A 22,632-nucleotide genomic window follows, 5' to 3' on the forward strand; every position below is an offset into this window, starting at 1 on the left:
GTTATATCCTCTTTTACTCTATGTTGAATGATCTCTTGTTCACATATTAACTGAGTATCGCAGTTTGCCAATATCTGATTTTGGCCTTCAAAACATAACTTGATCAACAGTGTGGTTGTATTTTCAAAGAAGAAACAGCAGGAATGTGAAACATATAGTGTTTTTGTGGGGTTTTTGCCTAGAGTTAACAATATGAGACATTAGCCCTGCAATATCACAGGCTACCTGAGAGATGCACAGAGTTTCCAGAGATATTGGTAGAGACCTCCTGTAAGGATCAATATGAGACTTGGCATACTAAGTTATGCCATTTAAGAGATCAACGTTAGTGCCCAGACTAGGGAAGTGATAAAAATAAGTGGGTAAACCTTCCATATAGCACTTTGCTTTTTTGGTAAATGGAATAATTTCAAAGTAGCATGTATGTCTGATACAACCAACTTCTAGAGACAAGGAGTGTGTCCACTGGCAGAACAAGGGTGAAAGCCTACCTAGAATGTACTGGTGAGAAAAACTATGCTTCATTTAGTAATGAAAATGTTTATTAAAGGTAATTGAATAGGTGAATTAGTTCTTCAGTTCAGAATTTAAATTATTTTCAAATATAAAATGAGAAATTAATTAATTGAATGAACCCATTTTAAAAGGGTGACCTAGATTCTAGCATCAGAATCTTGTTTTGTAGTCATGCTCTCAGAAGATTATTTCTCTAGTAGACCAGTACCTTTCAGGGGTGAGACACTACAAGGTTGAAGTGTGTCTTTAATGTAGCAGAGGAAAAACATATTAAAAAACCTGCTACTTGGAAGCCATAGACTAATTTAAAGGCACTCCTTAACCTCATGCTTTTTTTGTTCACTCTTGATGGTTAAAATAATGGCAAATGGTTGAGATTTTGTTCTTGATGTAATCCAGGAAAATTTACCATTTTAGGTTGAATGATGGCAGGTGTCTGGATAAAGCATGTCTTTTTCATTAGATGTGTAAATTAAATGAACTTCAATTATATTCATGTAGGGAGCTTGTGGCTGAAGGTCACATTCCATGGATCCAGTTCTGGGGCTATGGCACAAGAACAGAATAAGTTTCTTAAGCCATCCTTAATTGATATTTATAGCTTTGTTGATAAGACAGTTATCTGTGTGGTGGGTAATGATGTAGTGATAGGGTGTTTGTCTGTTAATGATGCTAACTTGCTGACAGTTTTTGTAGTAAAAAGCCTATTACTGCATTGGATCTCATCACTGCCTAATGCAATGAAAATAAATTATAAAGTAATACTGCATATTTTTTAATTTTTTTTAGGTAATTATCTACGGGGATTTGCCAAAAACTAAAGAAAATGTAATATATTTATCAAATCATCAGTGTACAGGTTTGTATTTCTTTTGCTTAACACTTTTATAGATTTTTAAAATCTGCTTGTCTGTTTACTGTGTCTCTTTCCAGGCTTGCCCTAACAAGCAAGAACTTCTAGTTCAGAAACCTTTAATGACATTTATACATACAACATGTACTTTTTGTTTCATCAGTGGCAATTAGGAGGTAATTTAGCTGATTGCTTTGGGATTTTGTCATTGCAGTTGACTGGATTATCGCGGACATGCTGGCAATCAGGCAGAACGCGCTCGGGCACGTCCGCTATGTCCTGAAGGATGGCTTAAAATGGCTTCCACTCTACGGGTGGTACTTTTCACAGGTGAGCCACTTCACTCTTTCCTTGCTGTTTGTGAGTCAAACATGCAAGATGTACTTTGTCCCTATTTTCCATGCATGCTGAGTTGACATTATTTGAACATGAAAGCAACTGGCTTCACTCAGTGTAGTTAGATGTGCATCAAAGTTGAGAAACAGTTACTAAAAATTCAGCTTATTTTTCTAAATGAATACTTATAATAGAATTGAAACTGTGGAGTCTATTAGGAGTATTTCAGAATATTCTAAATATTTCAGAATATTCTAAAACTTTGTTCTTTTTACAATCTAAAACTCCAGTTTGTAGTCATGCTCTCAGAAGGTTAGCAGGTGTAAACAGACTCATTTTTCTGTGTATCATGCTACAAATTGGAAGGAAATTGGCATTACTGTTTGATGTACTTCTTTATTTTTCAGTTGTTTAGGTTTTAGCACTATATAAAAGAGAAAATTTGGATTTTAATGTAGTGTGGAGGAAAGACAGATCCCACGTCCATGAAAATGTTGATAGTTATTTTGGACTTCAGTTAAGCAAAAACCTGAGTCTAACAGTATTCCTACCTTTTTCTTTCTTCTCTTTCTGCATAATATTCCTTTTGTTCCTTCTAGTCTGAGAGCTCAACCTGATGTGACTCAGTTTTATACAAATACTGAGAAACAGTGGGTCATGGTCACTAAGCAGCCAACATACTGAGTGGATATGATATGCAGTCTAAAATGGTGAAGACCAGTGTAGATGGCTTACTTCTCTAAAATCCCCTGTGAATTTGTCATGTCTGTTCTTTGCTTTTTCTGAAAGCAGAACTATTTCTATGTGAAACAAAATAAAATGTAGAGATGGATGGGTTTGGAAGTACTGTCCTTTTTCTAGGTGAGCAGAAATGGCTTTATGGTACTTATCTCAGGGTTTAGATGGGTGCTTAGCTATTAGAATAGAAATGGATAGAGTTTTGGGTAGTGGTTCCAAAGTGCTTGTTCAATAAGACTTCTCTCCTTTGTCTTTTGCATTTTCTCTTCATGTGTTCTCTGAATATTAATCTGCTTTCTGTCCCTCACCCCATTGCCCAGGCAAAAAAAAATTAAGAAAAAAAACCAAACCAACCAAAACAAAACAACAAAACAAGCAAACAAAAACACAAAATCTCAACCAAAACAAAACCCCCCACATGCTTAGGAAAATATTTCTAATAGAATTAGACAGTTTGATTGAATTGACTGCCAGCCCTGTCCAACAGGCCAAGAAGGTGGAGAAGGTTGAGAAAAATATTATGTTAGGTATGTTTGGAACTATATTAATTTGTAATGGAGTGTATGAAGAGTAGGCAACTACAGGTGTATGTCCAAATAGGAGGATTTACTCTTTCCCTCATCTTTGCAGCACATCCAATGTCTTCAGCTTGATGGTTGAAAATCTTTGTTGTCTTTTGAATGAGCACTTTAGTGAGTAGGCTATAGATCTAGGCTGGAGCATGGGTGATTGCCATAGTTTCTGGTAAAATAGGTATGTTTTGAGAAGTGTATGCTGCAGAGAAAATGAGAAAACTGTTCACAATTTCTTTTTTGGTAGGTCTGCTGTCCCTGTCCCCTGAATAACTACAAACTGTCAGACCCTGTCATACCTCACTAAGGGTATGCATAAGGAGAAAATGGAATTCTCAATTGTCTAATGCTTGCCCTTAATGCTTTGTTACAATTTTTGTCCACCAAAGTGACTGATGTGCTGCGTGGAAATATTTTGGTCTTTGTCCTTGCCTTTAGTCATTACACTGGTGGTGATTTAAGTCTGCTTTAATTAAAATACAAACAGGATATATATTCCATTCACTATCACTAGATTTCCGGAAATTATTTTTTTCAAGATTTTGGAAAATTACTTTTGCTATGTGGAATATCCGGTGCTCAGTTTCCTGAGCTGTATATTGACTGTTAAAAGGAGGTTCCTGTGGAAATTAATCTGAATGTCACCTACATTTTTAATCAAAACATGTATATATTAAATATATATTTGAACTCCTCAAAAAAGAAAACTTCTGCAAGATTTAGTGGGGGGTGACTATGTATACATTTATATATATATATTTAAATCAGTGACACAATTGACAGGCAGTGGTGATGCATATATGGCTAAATGACCGAGACGGGATGCAGAAGGCCTGCAGTGCAAGCTAATAGGTATTTTTATTGTTTTTATCACACCAAACAGTGCAAAAACATAAAACACTTCCTGCCCTTCCTGTTGATGTTCTGTCGGTGATGTCACTTACACTCCACTAAAAGTTTCCAGAGCCACATAATTACGCCATGCTTACGGAATTCATATTCCCTTCCTCAGGTAAACATCCTGTTTGGAAATAAACGTGGTCTGGATGTCCAGAAGAGCAAAATTCAGGCACAAAGGAAGTATATTTGTAAACACAGTCCATTGTTGACTGAGAGAGGGGCTTTTAAAGTACAACGGAAAAAAATTATAACCTTAAAAAACAGTACTTCCAGAAATCTGTTTTGAAGAGCGTTCATATATTTGATCTCTTACTGAAAAGGAAATACAATACAAGTTGGGGAATTTGAGCTATATACAATCACATAACTAGCATTCTTTTTTGAGGCAGCTATCTAATAGCAAGGAAAGAAAAGAAACACTTAAATTAACCTATTATGTTCCAAGTCTGATTTATTAAGTAGAACTGTTTTCTTTTCCTAAAGCTGTCTTTATTATTTTTGGGTGGATCTGAAATATTTTTTTGCTCCTATCATTTGCTACCAATGCATCCCATCGCTCCTATTTGCTTATACTATCCAATTCATTCCCATTTATCTTATGCCCTTGATGAGGCTGGGATGTAATTTTGAAAAGTATTTTTGATACCCCACAATTTGCTTGACTTTCTAACATAGAGAATATATCTTTATCTTTACTGTTATCCAGCATCAGCTTGTCCACCCTTTTGGCTGTTCCTGAGTTTTAGCCACATATCCTGCCTCTCTTTAGCTTTGTACCCCTGAGCCATGGGGACCTGCCATAGTGGTGGAGTTGGAGTGAATGCAGGGAACGCTGATCTTGTGATACTTTGTCTGTTCTTATGTTACATGACTCTGTGCTCATTTACTTGAGAAGTGCAAATCTATTTCTGAGCATTAAAATGTCTGACATGCAACACCAGATCTATCTTTGGTGCCATGGTGTGTGTCTGTGACCAAAAAGTCCAATAGTAACTTCATTTGTCCAAGTTGACAAATCAAACAAGGAAAAGTTGGTTCAGTATTTTTCCAGTTTACTGCAGCTGATTAGTAATTTGATGGTAGGGGAATGCCTCAATTCCAGGTTTCACTTATTTATCAAGGCTTGACCTAGCTGAGCTCGCAGAGAATGATGACCTACCCATTACATGGAAGTCTTATATAGTAAATGAATTTTTTCTCATACCGAACTGAATTTGTCCCTTTGGAAGGGATGGCTGTGTTTGGTGTCAGAATACAGCTGTACTTAAGTCTGCTTCAGCTTCTGTTTCCCTTTAATTGTGTCAGATCTTGAAAAGGGTCTTACATGTGGAGTGTGGAGATAACATGAGGTTCTGTTTACTACACAGCTGCAGAAATGTTTTTCTGTTCATGGTGCTTTCTGTCTGAAACTGTTAAACTGCTTGTGAGATGGTCCCAACACCATGCCACAGCCAAGCTGGGGAATTCTGTTCATGGCTTTGGTCCCCTGCCAGTCACAGCAGCAGAGCTGAGTGTTAGAGCTGGCTAATTCACCTTGGGAGGGAACCACACATGATAAAGTTAAGACAGAATATTTGGTATGGAGTTAATGGGTCATTAGCTTTCTGTTCCCTGTCACTGCAGTCTTTGAAGAACAACTCAAAAGTCACATCAAACACCACTAGCTAAGCAGCCATCTCTCCACACCATGAAAAGCAAATGCTGAAAGCACTTTGCATGACCATCTCTTCTGCCCGCCTCCTTCTAACCCCTCCAATTTTATTCCTGTCCATGCCAGGGACACAGCTCTGCACACAGCCACCAGCCCTGTTTCTACCATGTACTGTATCTTTTCATGAGATCAGGTATTTGAGTGAGGCTCAGCTCTTAGTAGTTTTAATCTTGCTGTCATCTTTCTGTTAAGAGCATGCAAAACCATAAATGAACAGAAGTTGTCTGACAAATCCCAATACCAATTGTTATGATGAACAGAAAAGAGTATTACCAAGTTACGGAGTCACCATGAAAACAATGTACCTTAAACCTGAAATTCTGTTATTTGGAAGCTAATCATGTTTTTTCCAGACTTCATTGTATCAGTAGTTCATAGCTGGTGCATGTTTGTTTACATACTCTTTCTGTGTAGATAAAACAACGTGGTGGAAGAGGGAAATGATAGGGCAAATTTCTTTTTGTGTGTACTTTTACTGAAATTCTGTGATAAATTGTGTGCAACAAGTTATAAAATTAATCTCTTCCAGGACATAGTTTTACTTTTTATAATAATTTTCAGTAAAAATACTTCTACAGAATTCTTTGCTTTGTGAAGACTTTGGTTTACTTATTTAATTATTCTCTTGGTATATAACTTCTTTATTAAAAGTCTGGTTCTCTAGTAAAGTGCATGGAGGTTTTCAAAAACTACGCTGGTTACTTTTATGCTATTGATAAATTTTGTATGTAGAAGTATGATACTTGCATTCCCAGTATTTGCATTAGTTACTATTTAAGAGAGGGCACATAGAATTGAAAGCATTGACCTGTAAGTACTTACATGTGAGTAACTTCAGTTCTGTGATTTTCCCTTGATATACAAAAGGAAGCTGCATGTCAGCGTTGCCAGGAATAAACACCCTGGGGTCACTTCTAATGCCATCTTCTAATTCATTACTTAGCACCTTTAAACAAGACACTTCAAGTGTCTAATGCATTGGGGAGGGGGTTTATATCTGATTTTTATTTAAATGGATTTTGTGAGCTGAAGTATATGCAAATGTAAAATTAGTTCCACATGTTTTTGCGATAAGAGAAACTCTTGTAGGCAATTTGCAGCGTGAGTCATAAAGATGACTTGTCATTGTCTCTTGTTTGTTCTTCTGTCAGCTATTCTACATTAAACTACTTAAATATTTAATGCTTTTCCCTTTTTTTTTTCTCTCTGATAGCATGGAGGAGTCTATGTAAAAAGAAGTGCCAAATTCAATGAGAAGGAAATGAGAGAGAAGTTGCAGGCCCAGATGAAAGCTGAGACTCCAGTAAGCTTATACCTTCCTTCTCATTTCTTTGACTTTTTTAATGGCAAAGGCTTGTTGGAGAAAAGAGCCATGCTCGATATCCACAAACTACTAAGATGGTAATCATGGATTTGTTTTCTTTCTGTGTTTTTACAGTTACTTTCTGTGATTAGAGTGATACCTCTAATTAAACTGAGGAAAGTTTGACTGGTTCCTTATGATTGACAGCAGCTTTGTGGTCCTCTCTGTAGAGGACAAGGGGGGTCTGGACTTAGGACATGAACTATAGTACCTTCCTTGAGAAACCTCTATTTCAAAGGAGAAACCCTCTGTTTCAAAAGACAATATTTTGACTACTGTGTGCTTGTCAGAGACTGATACACTCGACTTCTAAAAGTCAAGAACCTTTCCTACCAAATGTTAATTAGTCATCACAATGATCAATCATTTTTAATGGCAATGACATCTTAGAATTCAATAACTTTGTCTGCTATGCCTGGAGGAGGGAAAAATACCGAAAACAAACTCTTGATAATTTTCTATTTGAAGAATGACTGTTACTGCCAAGTGACTTTTCTCATGACTCCCTGTATGGTTTGTGGCTCAGTGGTTAGAATTGCTGTACTTTGCTTCCATTACTTGCTGTGCATTAGATTTTTTTCTTCCTTTTTGGCAAGCTAAAAGAAAACAACTTAAGCAAGCCTTGATATAGAACAGTTAAACTTCCATTTTATTTAAAATTGTGTTATTAGGACTTAGACTCCCCATATTGTCAAAACTTTTATATCCTGAGACTTGGGTAAAAAGAATTCATGGGCTGTTTTGACATTCATAATAGTATTTTTTTTTCTTATTTGGAGACGGTGAGTTTATGTTTGTGCATGTGCCTCTGTTGAAAAAGTAAATTGACCTTGTGCTTACTGAGGGGCTTAAATGAGTAGTGTCCCTATTTCAGACAGTGCTCAAACTCATTTTGTCTTCAGTTAAGATTTGATATTATCTTTTTGTGTTATAATTAAGAAAAGAAAGTTCCAATTGTTAGCATATAAGTTAGGCCAGAAATACATTACAACAACTAAACAGTATCTAATCAATGATGTCCATGGAGAAGATGGTCATGTTCAGTGGTGGCAACCTGCACCCTCATTAGCAGGGAGGGTTCTGGGATGTAAAGAGCTTGTGTTGCCTCATTATTTGCCATATGTCAGTGGTAAAGATTCTACTTGCTGTAAAACTTGGAGTGTAATGGAATAAGTGAAGGTTGCTTGCAGGATGTATGAAACATGCTTGTAGTCATCCCCCTAAGCAATTTTTTCCCCTGAAGAGTGCTGGTTAAGTTCATTTTAGTTAGTCTGGATGAAATAAGCCAGCAAGGTGTTTTCCTGCATAGGCCCATGGCTTTCTTGCTAGCTAAAAAGACAGGTTCTGCTTGAGTCTGGCTTTCTGCCTTCCCTCTGCATCCCCTAAAAAGCAGGAGTTTGTTGTTATTATAAGGTTTACATTGTGGTAAGAGTCTTAATTCGAAGTCTGTGTTGAATTAATCTCCTTTCGAAAAATGTGTATTTTTCTTTTAATACAATCTTGGGAAGATGTGCCTAGAAACTCTATCATTATGTCCTTGGAAACCTGTAAATGGTGTTCATCCTTGCTGCAGTGTGTCATTTTAGCATAGTTGGAATGTAAGGAGAGGTTTAAGCATAATGCTTTCCTTTAAAGATAAGAACTGATGTGGGTTCTGCTTTCCATGTGGTTAGTAAGTGAAATAAATCCAGAAGTCTTTGTGGAATCGTCTTTCTTCTCCCTCCTGAGTTGTGTGTAGATTGAAAGCCTATACCTAACCTATCAAAGTTAATGCCTAATAAATATGAGACCACTTGGGTATGCTTACTTTTTGCTGCTGTTTAGCTCTCTGGGAGTTTGGTGCTGTTGGAAATGAGCACAGAACCTGGACCTGGGTAGCAGGCAGCTGTTGCCATTTGTCTCATGTTATCAGGCATTGCAGTATAGAAGAGAAATAAGTATTGCAGAAATTAATTGTTTAAAATCTTTCAAAATCAGTCAAATGTATAGGGAGTGACACTTAAATTTACAAAACCAAAGTTGTTAAAAGCCTGTTTACTGAGGCAAATGTTTGCATCTGCAGAGGTAAAAGACACAGACCATTGAGCTGTCATTTGAGGGAAGACTAAACTTCTTTTAGCTGACTTTATCTGAGAATTTAAATGTAGATGCTCTTAAATGGCCTTTGACCTACAGTTACTACTGTGAGAAGAACATGATAACCTGTGTCCTTATTGCATTATTCATGCAGATCTGAAACTTAGCATGACATTTGCAAGCAACCATATTGCTTTTAAAATGAAGACATTTTGATCAAGTATGCCCTGAACTCATCAGCTTCATGCAAAAATAACTAATCTGTGACTCTGGAATTTTCATGCACTGTATGGTTCAGCTCAGGGTGGACTTTCCTCACTGTAGTGGGCAGCTGGTGTAGCTTAGTCATTCTGAGTGTACGTGGTGGAGTTCTTTCTTTAATGTGGTGCTAGAGATGAGCTGGCCTTTTAGCTGCTCAGGAAAGATTTATATACCAATAAAGAAGAGATGGACGGGAATCTGTGTTAAGGGTCACGTTGTTATTTACAGTTTCTCTCCACATGCAATTTAAACAAGAGAATCCAGATGATTAATGTTCAGTCTGTCTGGAGCCATCCCTTTTCCCATTAAGAAATTGAAGATGTGTAGGAAAACAGAACCAGTCTTCTGTTCTCCTTAGCATAGCAAGTTCTTTACTGCTTCTCTGTGTATCTTTTTTTTTTTTTAAAGGTATGACAAATACATTTGAGTTAAAACTGACAGGCAAACTAAGGCTGCCTCTTGGCCTCTTACATGCACAGTATAACTTGCTCAGTGCTCTGATATGCCTCCTTTTGTGTAGACAGCAGTGGACTGCATGATTCTCCTTGCTCGCCTTGTCTTGTGACTTGCACCCACCTGTCTGCTATAAGCAGCCCCTTCTCCTGCCCTCAGCTCTGCAGCTGGTCCATGCCTCTTCCCAGATGCAGCCCAGCAGTGTCAGACAGGCACAAAGCTGATAGCAGACTGAAACATTGCTGCACCTGTGTTTTCTTAGTGGGCGTCTTGAACTAATATATTTTCTTAGTTGTTTCTGGAAGTCACTTTGCTTTTCAAACTCTCATTGAATTATATGCTTAAATGGTGCATTGTTAGGACTTTTGTTGATAAAATTCACTCAAGATGTGATTTGGTTTAAAATTCCATAAAATTTGACTGATTGCTAACAAATTGCAATCATATGTCTTGTGAGAGCAGAGACTGTCACAGTGTTTAAAGAACTCTTTTGTGTTAATGTTGTTTTAATGTAAGCCATAGATGAATGTAAGCCCAATGAATGGGTATCCAGCTGTTACTTGATATGCTTAATCTACTTGATTTATAAAAAAAAGTTAACTCTTCTGAACAGCAAACTATTCAATTTGGTGACTGAAAATGTCACTTCTATTTTATTCATCATGCATCCAGAGTAGGAAATCTGTGTTCTGAGATGTGGGATTTAACCCTGTACAACCAATATTTAGCTGATTACTATGTGGTTTGGTTTTGTCATTCATTCAGTCCTAGAGTAATCATTGTCATATGAAGAAATGGTAATCAAACAATAAAAACATAGAGGTTTAATTAATACAACTCTTATGAGGCTTAATGTAATAATTTTGTGATATGATTACTAATTTGCAAATCCCCGACAACTATATAAATCACGGATGTCCTTGCCTGCTTCTTCCACATCACCTTTTGTATTTTGATCCAATTATACCAGATAGGCTTTCTCATACCATCTGCTTTTCAGTTACTGGTCTGAGTAGTAGTGTTTCTCATCCAATTCACCAGAAGCATACTTTCTAGGCAGTGGTCTAAAGGGATGCAGATATGAATCTGTTTAGCTGTCAGGATACAATAGCAGTAATAAGAATATTAAAATTAAGCAAGTGCATGCATTGTGTAAGACAATTTTGAATTTTATAAATTAAAACATTTGTTTTCCCTTTTTCACATGAGAGCAGCACAGTGAATGCAAGATACCTTTATTCAGTAGTTACCACTTCTTCATGCCCTATTTTCTTCTACAGAGTAGCATATACTCACTCCAGGACATTCTCCAAAGCCCTTGGCCACCTTTTCTTGCTGTATGTTTGTGGTTGTTCTGTATTCCAGGGACTTGTGTGTCACTTTGCTGCTTTCCCATGCTCCACCCACACCAACTCAATTTGTGGCGCTCTGATCTATCTCAGGGACTCCCTCAGCTGCCTTGTCCCCTCTCTGGGAGCACGACCCCCCCTTAATGCCATTGCCATTTCTGTTTGCCTGTGAGACCCTGACAGTGCTGGGGAAATGAAGTATTGCTGTTTGGGAGAATGCAGCTACCATCTTCCATTCATTACATTTGTGGCTTGTGGCACTGGGGACTCTTCAGGTAGCCCCTGATTGGCCAAATGCAAAAGACTTACATCTTTTTTGATTTTCTGGCTCCAACAAGAATCAGTAGGGTTCTACTAAATGAATCCTGATCCACTCCTTGAAACTTTCAAATTGATGAGATATACCAAGTTTATTGACACCCACCTGTTCCACAGATGGAATGAAATGCATACCTGAGCATAGGGACCTATTGCTTGGGTTAAATTTGGTGTCTCAGTGAATCAGGGACTGTGGTAATCCAAAACTGTCACTGCTGTTTTGAACATGAGCACTGTATTTTGCAGCAATAAAGTGTGTAACTTTTATGTAGCTAATTGCCCTAACTGAAAAATCTGTATTAAAAATGGCCTAAACTGCAGCTAGTATTTCTAGGCAATTAAAATGTTCCTACAAGTTCTTATTTCAAGTTCAGGGGAGCTTATTTAGTTATTAAAATCTTAGAGATTTGTAGTTCTTACAGTATTTGGAAATAGTGCTTAAGGATTTAACTTCTGCTGCCCACGGTGGGAGAAAAGCCAGTTGTACAAGTGGTTCTGGCACTGGCAGGATATCTTTGTCTTGTGCAGGACTGTATGTGAGTATAAGTAGGTCATCTATTTACATTCATGAATTCTACTGTTAAAGCAGTCCTAATGAGCTATATAGTAGGTTATTATATGCTGAATTTAATGCAAAGGCCAGTTCTCTGTCTTGTTAGTATGCTTTTAACTCGGAGATATTCAGATTCTGGTCAACAAACCTGTTTGGCTGCTTGTGTTGTAGAGGTTTACTAGTAAGTAAAATACAATTTCAGTCCCTGGTTTGTGTTACACATAGGTCTGCAGTAAGTAGATACTGTTCCCTGTTGTGCAACCAGCTTTTGGGGGTGATTATCTGCTTTGAAGACCAGTAACAATGTTACCTGCTTGTAAGTGCTGAGCTATGTACCTAGACTGGTATTCCTGTCCTGTGTGCTTCATTTCCTTTGCTCTATAACCTGTTACAGTCTCTGTATTACCCTTTAGAGCTGAGCAATGCAGTCTTTAATGGGGGTGGAACTAGAACAGCTCATCTTGAGGTACCATTTTAAGCATCCAAATTACAAGTTTTGCACATAAGCACATATATGAAAAGAAAGAAAAATGCATCTGGATTTGAATGTTAATGTCCTTTCCAGCTACCTCTGAAAAGTTTTACTTAGTCACTTAAATATTTCAACATTATACTTCTTATATGAAATGTATAGATCACTGGGGATGTGCAGACTACATCTGGGTCTAAGGATTCCTGTGCTTGTCCCTATACTTATGCTATAGTTATGTATGAAAAAGTAAGCACCTTGACTCTTAAACCCATTTTCTTTTGTTCCCTCACCACCAGATCTATACACATCTTGGATTTCTGTGGGTCCTTGAACATTCTTGGACTTCACCTGCCTCTGCAGTCTGCCAGTTTCCCCCAAACATACTGTACAGTCTTTCTCCCAATTCTCTTTACTCTGCTGACACTGGTTTTGCTATTTTTGATGTTTGTTTCCTTTTTTTTTCCCTGTCAGATTCTAGGCTATGTACTCAGCTCTCCTTTTTCTTGATCTCCAGCTGGCTTCTCTGGTTGGCACATTTCCTAGATTTCTTCCCACCTCTGCATTTTAGTGCATCTTTCAACCTTCCTCACTGTGGGGTGATTCTAGAGAGGTCATTTGCTGGGGCCTGTCTTTTGGCATTCAGCCCTATCTGTAGCTGTTCCACAATCATTAAGTGCAAATACCAGCACGCTCTGATGTTTTGTGGGCCAGAAGCACAAAGTTGCATTCCTATGTGTCTCTTTTTGAGTTGTGATGTGCCCTCCAATTATCAAAGTCTCTGTCTAATCACTGATAATATTCCTTGGACTGTTTTGTAAATCCATTATCTTATTTTCTTTCATATGTTTCTTGAGACTGCTTTCTTCAAAGCTAATTTATTAAGTATTTACAGTAGGCATTTTACTATGAATGTGTCGTGTTTAACTCCATAGCAGTAATCATTTATGACCATAGTTGCTTCTGCAGATGAGCCCCCAATATGGAATTTTCACTGTTTAAGTGATGTTTTGCATCAGCTTTGTTTGTAGGAGATTATGCATGATGCACACACACACAAAAATCCTGAAACCCCTCTGTTCTGTTTCAAAAGAAAATGGAAAATTGTCAAATTTGACTCCTCCTATTTGGATACATAATTTTACAGTCAGGTATGCAGATACTTAGGCAACCTTTACCTGTAGTCGTTTGAGAACCCATAGATCTGGTGCTGAACAGGCAAGGAAATTAATTTACTGGGGAAATCTAACCTTGCACAAACTCATGCTTAAAGGAATGTGACTTTAAAGTTCAAATTACGCTAAACTATAAGTTTGAGTTCCTAATATATTTAATATCCAATTCAATGAGAGACATAAAAGGCCCAACAGACCTATAATTTCAATTTATAGTATTTCTAATAATGAATGAGTTATTGTATATTTCAGTATAAGGAAAGACTAGAGGCAAGATCACTACTAAAATAAATTGGTCACTTTGTGATTTATTTGTCTGTCTTTTCAAAATCTCTTAAAACTGGTATTCTTGTTGATATCAGCTGCTCCTGACTTGCTGACTTCTGTTGACACATGCTGTCTCCCTTCCTAAATCAAATGGAGTATATTCTATGGTGTATTTTCAAAGGAAATTATTATGAACCTTGAGCAGTAAGTTTCTTAGAGCTAAGAAATTTTAGCTCAAGTATTCTGATTTTCTTTTGATCCTTACAGTAGTCAATGGTGTGAGCTAAATACAATATGGACCTATAAAGTGTTGATAATTTCTGTAAAAGCAGTCAGTTTACACTGATTATAAGAACTTGTCTGTTTTATTTCTTTTTTAATTCTACAGATGTATTTAGTGATTTTTCCAGAGGGGACTCGTTACAATCCAGAAATACCAAAAGTCATTGCAGATAGTCAATCATTTGCTGAAAAGGAAGGTAAGCAAAAGAAATTTTGAAAGAATTCTTTTGTTACTGTGCTAACATATATTATATAAAATTGTTACATAATATGAAGATCGTCTCACCTTAACTGGACTTTTAAACCTGCTTGGTATTTAAAGCTTTAGAATAGTATAAACTACTGTTTTGTTTACAGAGTAAGATTAAGGTAGTTCATATACAGACATTTCACACATTTTACAATGTACAATAGTAGCAGTACTCCAGAAGGCTCGCTGCACTTTCTACCTATAGCTGTATATTTACTTATCTTCTTGCTCCTTAAGGTTGTAGGAATTGCCGACACTGAATCAGGGCACTGGTCCATCTAAGTTGATATTGTAGCTCCAATTACAGTTGTTAGTCAATATAAAGAATATTTCGCATAAAGCTTGTTGTACCTTAAAAGAAAGAGTCTTCCATCATTTCACTTTTAATTAGTGTTAGTACTCCTATGACATTTTGGTTTTCTTCCTCTCTCACCTTCCAGTCTCACTGTTCCATGGTCGAACTTTATTCTGGAGTTGCTTTGATTGTTGGCATTGTCTCTATAACACAGATGGAATTACTTCATCTTCAGAAAGGCTTGCAGAAAATCCAAGAGTCCCAAGATTTTTCATACTTTCTCACATCGTATGCACGTAAACTTTAAATCCAACACTTCAGTGAGCACGTTTCCTGATTTTGTTTTTTCCTGTTGACCAAAAGTGAAATAATTCACTCTAAAAGTAAACAAAGAATAACAAATAGGTCTGGTAAATTCATCTCTGTGACACACTGAAATGAATTCACAAGTCTGTGAATCAGCTTGTTGATATAATCAAGCTACTAAGTATTGTTAGCTCTTGTCCAAAAGGATATATGCTTTTCTTCTCCTTGGGAAGAATGGAATTTGTTTGCGTGTATGAGCAGGAGAGCTGAAGTCATAAAGTATTTGTTCATCGCTTCAGTTTCCTGTCGGAAATGAAAGTCAAATATTTCATTTAGGTTGGTGTTTCTTTGAGAATTCAGAGGGAGGGGGCTGTTTGGTAGGTTTTTTTTCCTCACCTTCTTCTTCAGGGAACAGGCTCTTACTGTTTTACTATTATTTTATTTCACCTTTTAATTATTATCTCTGCAGTCTGCAAAACAGTAAAACGCTGCTTTTGTGCTTTCAGAGCACCTGTTTGTTTATTGTAATGGTTTTCTCTCCAGTACTGATCTATTTTTATTTTGCAACAATTACTTCTTTTAAAAACTCTCACAACAAATAATTATTAAACAAGAAGTATCTCCAATTCTGTTGCAGAATCCTCTTGATCTCCTTCTCTCCACTGCTAAATTATTTTGTTGTTGGCCTCTGTTTCCACTTTTTAGGTGGGGAGGATGGGAGGCAGTCTGTGCTCCCCTGGGGTTCTGCTCACCTGCATGTCCACACAGATACAGATACTCAGGGGAACTGGAGCATCCCTCGTGCACATGTGTTGAGAAGGAGGGGCCAACACTGAGAGCAGAACCAGGCTGTTCTGAGGGCTGAGCCTCGAGCATGTGCCAGTCCAGGGCACATCCCCATACACTGGGAGCTGTGGGGATGGGGAGCTCCACGTGGCTGCTGGCAGCATGTGAGCCTAGCTCCCCAGGGTCCCACCCTGCTGCTGGGCAGTGCTGCTGGCCCTGCCCTGGGGCTTGCCCTGAGCAGCCCCGGTGTCCCCGCGGTGCTGGCTGGGTGCTGGGGCTGCAGCGTGGGAGTGCCATGGCCACGGGCAGGCTGAGCCACGGCCGCGTCCCCGGGAGCGCTCCTACTGAACTGCTGAGCTCCAGCCAGCACACCTTGCCACGCTTGCCCGAGAGATCCCAGAGACTTCTCACTTCTGCACTTGTAGGAAGGGTAGTAACACACAGCAGTTCTGCCAGCCAGAGGAATGAGGAGGACATCTTGTAACTTACAGTTTAAATAAAATTGCACATCATTCTTTGTGGGGACATAATGAAGGCTAATAATTTAGTCTTGTCATCTTAGTGTATTTGTTACAGAGCATGGTGCTTCAGTGTGGGCCTGACCGACACATAGGGGAATTTGTTTCCTTTTTTTTTTACTTTGAAATGATTTTTTTCCCTACATTTTTTCTCAATTTTATGTTGACAAAGTACTGCAAGTCTAATATTGGGAAAAGTGATTTAATTAAGAAGAATTAAACTAGAAACCAATGTTAGAACCAGAGCTATTACCCCCAAAGATAACAAAGCTATTCCTAGAGCACAAGCATAACTCAATTTTTATGATGCTGTCTGAAATACTGGTTTTGACGTTAGTGTGTTTATGTGTTTTAGTAGTTTTGCAGAGAGGAAGTATAAAAATATTTCTTCCTCTCCTCTCTCAAAGAGCTAAGAATATGATGGCATGGGTTTTGCCCCTTGTCTTCTGAGCTTTTGCATTCCAATTTCCAGTATTTAAGTATATAGTCAGTAGTCAAGTTTGCTTTTGTTTTCCACTGTGTGGGAGTGGTCAGCCAACATGGTTCCTGTCTTCAAAGTCTGATGCCGTCACTCAGCTTACATACTGGTAAAGCCTTTCAGGCTCTGTTCAATGGATTTAGAAATCTTAAAAGTGCAGGACTTCTTCCCCACTAGTCAGTGAGCTTGAGTTGCTGAGTCCAGTCTTAATATATAGGTGGGACTCATTTTCATAGGGATTTAACTAAGTTTGTTATAATAATATAAGTGGTAATTTTTATTGGATCTATTTAATTCAAACTGTAAATCTTTTAAGCCTGGGTCTTTATAATGATATTGGACTATAGAGAAAATGTTTATAAACCCCGTGATACATGATGGTTTTTTTTTTTTTTTGCGAACTTCTGGTATAAAATTTCTTTAATTTGTATGTAGCCAAAATATCTATGTGTGGATTTCTTATCATTTTGTAGTAGTCAGTCATAGAATCACAGAATATGCTGTGTTGGAAGTTACCTATCAGGATCGTTGGGTCTGAATTGTGGCCCTGCACAGAATATCCCAAACACCCCAAATTTCTTTGGTTTAGTAGAATATTAATTCTATCATGTTAACAAATGGCATTTAAAAAATTTGAAAATAAATAGAAATAATCCAAAGCCCTCCTACTACTAATGCTACTAACTCTGAAAAGTCAAAGCCAAAGGGATGAGAAGCTTCTTAAGTTTAACTTGGCTTGTTTTTGCTGATTGAAGACAAAACAATCTTCCCTGGTGAAAGGCGTTTTTGGAATTTTGTATTAACATTCAATTTCTTAAAAGGTCATTTCATCAAGCAAATATTTAAGGTATGCATTTATTATCTTCTTTGGTTTTATACAGAAAAGTTGCTAATGTAAATATTTTTTAATGCTAAGCTTAGCTTGACAAATATGCTTTCTGCTAAGATGTTTGTGTATGCAGGATATGCTTATCTCAAAATTGTTTTACAGGTCATATAAAAAAGAGGTGTTTCAATGGAGGGAATTGAAAATGTTTCCCTTCTAGATCTTGGCATTAGTTTTCGATTGTATTCTAAAGTAATTCAAAGTATTCAGTATCTTTAAAAGTTATTTGGAATTGTCTCTAAAGAAAATAGCTTTTGGTGGTATTTATTCTACACTTTCATGAAAGCAGGCTTGGTCTAAAAGTGCTTAGTGAGATGTGAACAGAGAATATAGTTTTAAAAACTAGTAGGTTATGGACCTTGAGTAGCATTTGAGACCAAGCATTAGAATGAAGTAAGGGTCTGTGTTATTAAAAGCCATCCATAGGAAATTAAGATAGGAAAACAAGAAGCTACATTGTATTTCTGTAAGTACCCATCTTGGAAGAAAGTGTACCAATGTGTGCTGTCTCCCATGTCTTGCTGTGGGCTGGTCATGCTCTTCCCGTGGAGATTAGTTGCATTTCCTGTATACTTTTGTAACAGAAAAACAGTTTTACTAGTGCATGCAGTTTTTTATACTGCTATCATCTGAGTCCTGTTTCTGTAAGTTGATGGAATACTAGCATACAAATGGATGAGCTCTCGCACCATTTGTTATTTTTTAAGTCAAATTATGGACTCTGGTTTCAATATGTAAAGCTTTGAATCACTGGAGGCATTCCAGAAAGCTGGTGGGAGCTCAAGAGTTGGGTGAGTACTTGGGACACTGCACATAACTGCAGAGCTGCAGTTTTTCTGTCTAATTAGTATTTCTGTCTAATCACTTCACCCACATTCACATGGAAAAGGAAAGATCTAATTGTTCTTGAAATCAATTCATTGGTTTTCACCCTGGTTTTACTTTTTGTGTACATGAAAGTTGAGTTTCAGTACATAGTTTCATGGGGAGGGGAGAGAGGTGTGGAGACCTCAAACTAATTCTGACATCCACTTTCAGTGAATAATGAACTTTTGTTGATGAAATGTGGTAATGCTGATGTAATACACATAGAGTATTCTTAAATTAGAGCTGACAATGTTTACTTTTTCAAATGTGGTGTGTACACATCAAGGGTAGAAATATAACTAACAAAGTCCAACTCTGAAAATGTGGATGGCCTACCTGTACTGAACAGCTCTTTGAGTTTCTGGCCTGGATCAAGAGAATGGCAATCTTCTACACAGAGTTGTACTTAGTTGCTATTATGTGTAACTTCATCCTGATGAAGTTAGATAAATGATGTTTTGTTTAGTGTCTTTTTTGTTATTTTGTGTTTAGGTGAAAAAATCAGTTCTATAGATGTTAATGATTTGGGCCTTTGTACTTGCCAAAGTAATTATTTTATTTCATTCAGTTTTCTTTCAGACTTTCTGATTTAATTCTGCATCTTACAATAATGTAGTAAATGGATGATTTTTGAAGTATCACTGTTCATCATATTTCTTCAGATTTCCTTTTTTTACTGTCTATCATTCAAAAGTTAGAAGAGCAAAGCTATGGCTTTTTAAGGTAGAACATTACAATATTACTAGTATCTAGTTCATTTTCTTTGGCATTTAAAATAAAATCTCATGACCTTAAATACTTTGACAGAGGGTCCTAACTGTATTGCACAACATTAAAAACAGTTTAATCACAGTGTGTTTTGTGAATTGGATGCAGGCAGCTTGCCAAGGTAACTATACTCTAACTACTTGGATTTAAATTCTGTTATGTTGATTTTAGCAAAGATCATAAGTAAGTGCAAGAATATGTGATAATGTTTTTATAGAACAGATTCTTTAAAAGGATGTGCTGAACTGGTGTTTCTGCATGCACTGTAGTGTTTCTGAATAATGGATTATGGACTTTATTGATTTAGATACATACTCATGTTGTACTTAAACTCTCAAGAGCACACTGAGAGCATGTGGAATAGGAGTGGCTCATTTGCACTTCACAGATTGTCACTGACCATCTTCATCATCAGAACTGGACATGGATGAAAAAATAATTAGCAGTTAATAGCCATAGATACCTAACAATAATTTGTCTAGATGATTCAGTTCTCACAATTTTCCCTTTTTCTTCCTCACAGTAATAGTTTGGTGAAGGGGAAGATGAGTTGGGAAGGAAAGGAATGACAGTGTTTTTAGAATATGTTTGGGAATTTGGCTCAGCAAGAGTTGTGTTGAGTGTCATGTCCACACTAATATCATTGCTGACACAGCACAAGAATACTCAGTGCTTCATTTACAGAGTAAATATTTTGAAACATAACATAATTAGCTGTTTGATGTAACAGTTCACAAGCTAAGAAAACACTACCACTATGTTATGCTTCAAAATATTTACATGATCCATATAACATTTTTTATAGACAGTTATCACTATTGCCGGTAAGGCATGGAACAATGGCTTCAGAAGGAGTGCTAATAAAAAGTCTTTTATCTTTGCATTTAGACAAGGAGATTCTTAGCAAAGATTAAAAAATCAAGATAGTGATTTATATTGAAATGATCAACTCTTAAGAATGTGAGGAGTGGTGTAGAGATGAGTATTATCTTACAATGTTCACTAGATATTTTCATAAAGTTAGATCAAAGTATGTTTTATCCAGCAAGGGAGTTCAGTACAAAATCAGGACATAATATAGAATGTTTTGAATTGATTTAGCAAGAAGAAAAGTATCAAAAGCAATAGCACAATACTTTGGTTCAGAAAAATTTCCTGTTCACCCACCAGGAACCAGTAGATTCACCGATGGATGGTTCTTTAAAAATGGACTGAAGAGTACACCAATGAAAAATAGACTAGAAATGAAAAGCCACAATTTTATTCTGATACTTCTGTTTGAGAAAGATACACATAGAAAAATACTAAAAAATTTTACATAGCATGCTTTTTTTTCCCTAGAATCCCTTTCAAGTAAATGTGGAAGAGCTGTGTTCAGGTGAAGAAAAGGTTTTGGGTTTGGGGTTATTTGCTTGCTGGTTTTAATTTTGCAAAGTCATTGTGTATTAAAATTCTGGAAAAAGAACCAGGTTTTTACTCTTGAGGTCAATGTGTATTAATGTTCTTAAGTATGGTCTAAGTGGAAGTGGTCAACTGAAGTAAACATGGATATGAAATACTGTTGTTAAGATGTGTGGTGTGATGTTAAACTTGATATTCATGTGTCCTTGACATACCAATCTCTGTGGCTTGGCCTGGAAAAGTTAAAAGTTGATTTCTGTCGCTAAGAGTTTGTCAGTAGCCAAGGCAATTGTAACAGATTGTTTGCAGAGAAGCACAGAAGATTTCCTCCTTGGTTTTGGTTCTCAGTGCTGTATTTTGCCCCACTGCTGCTAAGATTCTGCTGGGATAGTGAGTAGGTTAGGATTCAGTATGTTCACTAAATTGTTTTGTCCTTGGGAAATAAAATGCTGGATGAGCATTAGGTGTGCTTAAAATTCTCTGTGATTATCTGTGAAATCTTTTTCTGATACAGAATTTCAGGAGGTGGTGCTATGTATGTTTATTATTTCTCAGATGATTTGCTCTTTTTTTCCACCTCAGCTGGACACACATAAACAGTAAAGAGAAGTGCTGTGTCATCACTCATGAGCCACATTGAAACCATCACTACTTCTAGTGAGGAGTTGTAAAAAAGGTCCCTCTTACTGAGCAGCCTTCCTATTGTTAATGTCCTTTAGGATTTCTGTTTCATCTTCTACATATGTTCAGTAGAGCATAAGCAGTGAGTACACATGCACACTCTCTCAACTGAGAATTGAGATTGAAAATAAAGCTCTTGTGATTTTGAATGGAGATGCTGACATTCCTTGGTGTGATGTGCCTTTTGTGGATATAGTCCAGTTTAATTTCAAACACTGTAGTTATTTTTTATTTTTTCCCTCTAGGACTTGCTATATTAAAGCATGTGCTGACTCCACGGGTGAAGGCGACTCATGTAGCTATTGACTCCATGAAAGAATATCTGGATGCAGTGTATGATGTGACTGTGGCTTATGAAGGTACTGTGGACCACAAAGGGCAAAGAAAACTGGCACCATCTATGACAGGTGAGTTGAGGTTTATGAGACATGCTGTAGCTGTTGTATGCTTGTTTATATACAGAACCAACTTCAGGTGCTTTGAAATGCTCTGAAGATAATCTCCACAGCACTTCAGCCATCCTATAGCCTCCTGGCAGGGCATTGTTTTAATCACTGGGCTTTTACAGGAGTTACCTTTGACACCTCTGCCCTCTGCTTCCCTATTTTAGTTCTACATACAAGTGCCCTTTGCAATCAAAAGGAACTTGGAGACATAGGCAGCAGAGTCCATTTACCTTCATGTTTCTTCTAGCACTGGGATTTGGCATAATCTAAAATTCTCTCTCGCTTCCTCTGCTGTGCTACATATGTATACATGTACACATGTACATCTAATTGCTGAAGTGCACATATTTTAAAGGTAAAATGCATAGCAATAGTATTGTACTGACAAATTTTCAAATTGCTGCGCACAGCCAATAATCTTACAAACACTCAACAGCATTTTATGCAAGTGGGCTTCACTTGCTTTAGTACTTTAAACTACCTACCTGTAAGGACCTTAAGAAAATCAGATTGATTTTACATTCCTTGAGTATTCTAACCAGAAAACATGTTCTGGAGTTTCTGCTGGGGAAAACTCAGGGACAAAGAGCTTCAGGGTTTGCTGTTTATTATGCTTGGTGGTGGACTGATAATTTATTCCTAAGTAAATAATTTGCCTGTGCTGTTACTGGAGTGCCAGGTATCATCTTTCTTTCCATTTGCAGTTGCTGTGTTACTCAGCTGTATCTGTGCCTGACTGTTGCTGGTTGGCTCAAAGT

General features: G+C 37.2%; 1 protein-coding gene across 1 annotated transcript in view; it reads left to right on the forward strand.

The window, feature by feature from the left end:
• Positions 1-22,632, forward strand: part of AGPAT5 (1-acylglycerol-3-phosphate O-acyltransferase 5) — a 53,671-nt gene that overhangs the window by 13,736 nt on the left and 17,303 nt on the right. Inside the window, exons 2-6 of the mRNA XM_058800838.1 lie at positions 1,306-1,375; positions 1,584-1,699; positions 6,840-6,929; positions 14,299-14,389; positions 21,674-21,835. Coding sequence (XP_058656821.1) covers positions 1,306-1,375; positions 1,584-1,699; positions 6,840-6,929; positions 14,299-14,389; positions 21,674-21,835 — 529 coding nt within the window. The remainder of the gene's footprint in view (positions 1-1,305; positions 1,376-1,583; positions 1,700-6,839; positions 6,930-14,298; positions 14,390-21,673; positions 21,836-22,632) is intronic.

The sequence above is a fragment of the Ammospiza caudacuta genome, chromosome 3 (assembly GCF_027887145.1).
Source record: "Ammospiza caudacuta isolate bAmmCau1 chromosome 3, bAmmCau1.pri, whole genome shotgun sequence".
Lineage (NCBI taxonomy): Eukaryota > Metazoa > Chordata > Aves > Passeriformes > Passerellidae > Ammospiza > Ammospiza caudacuta.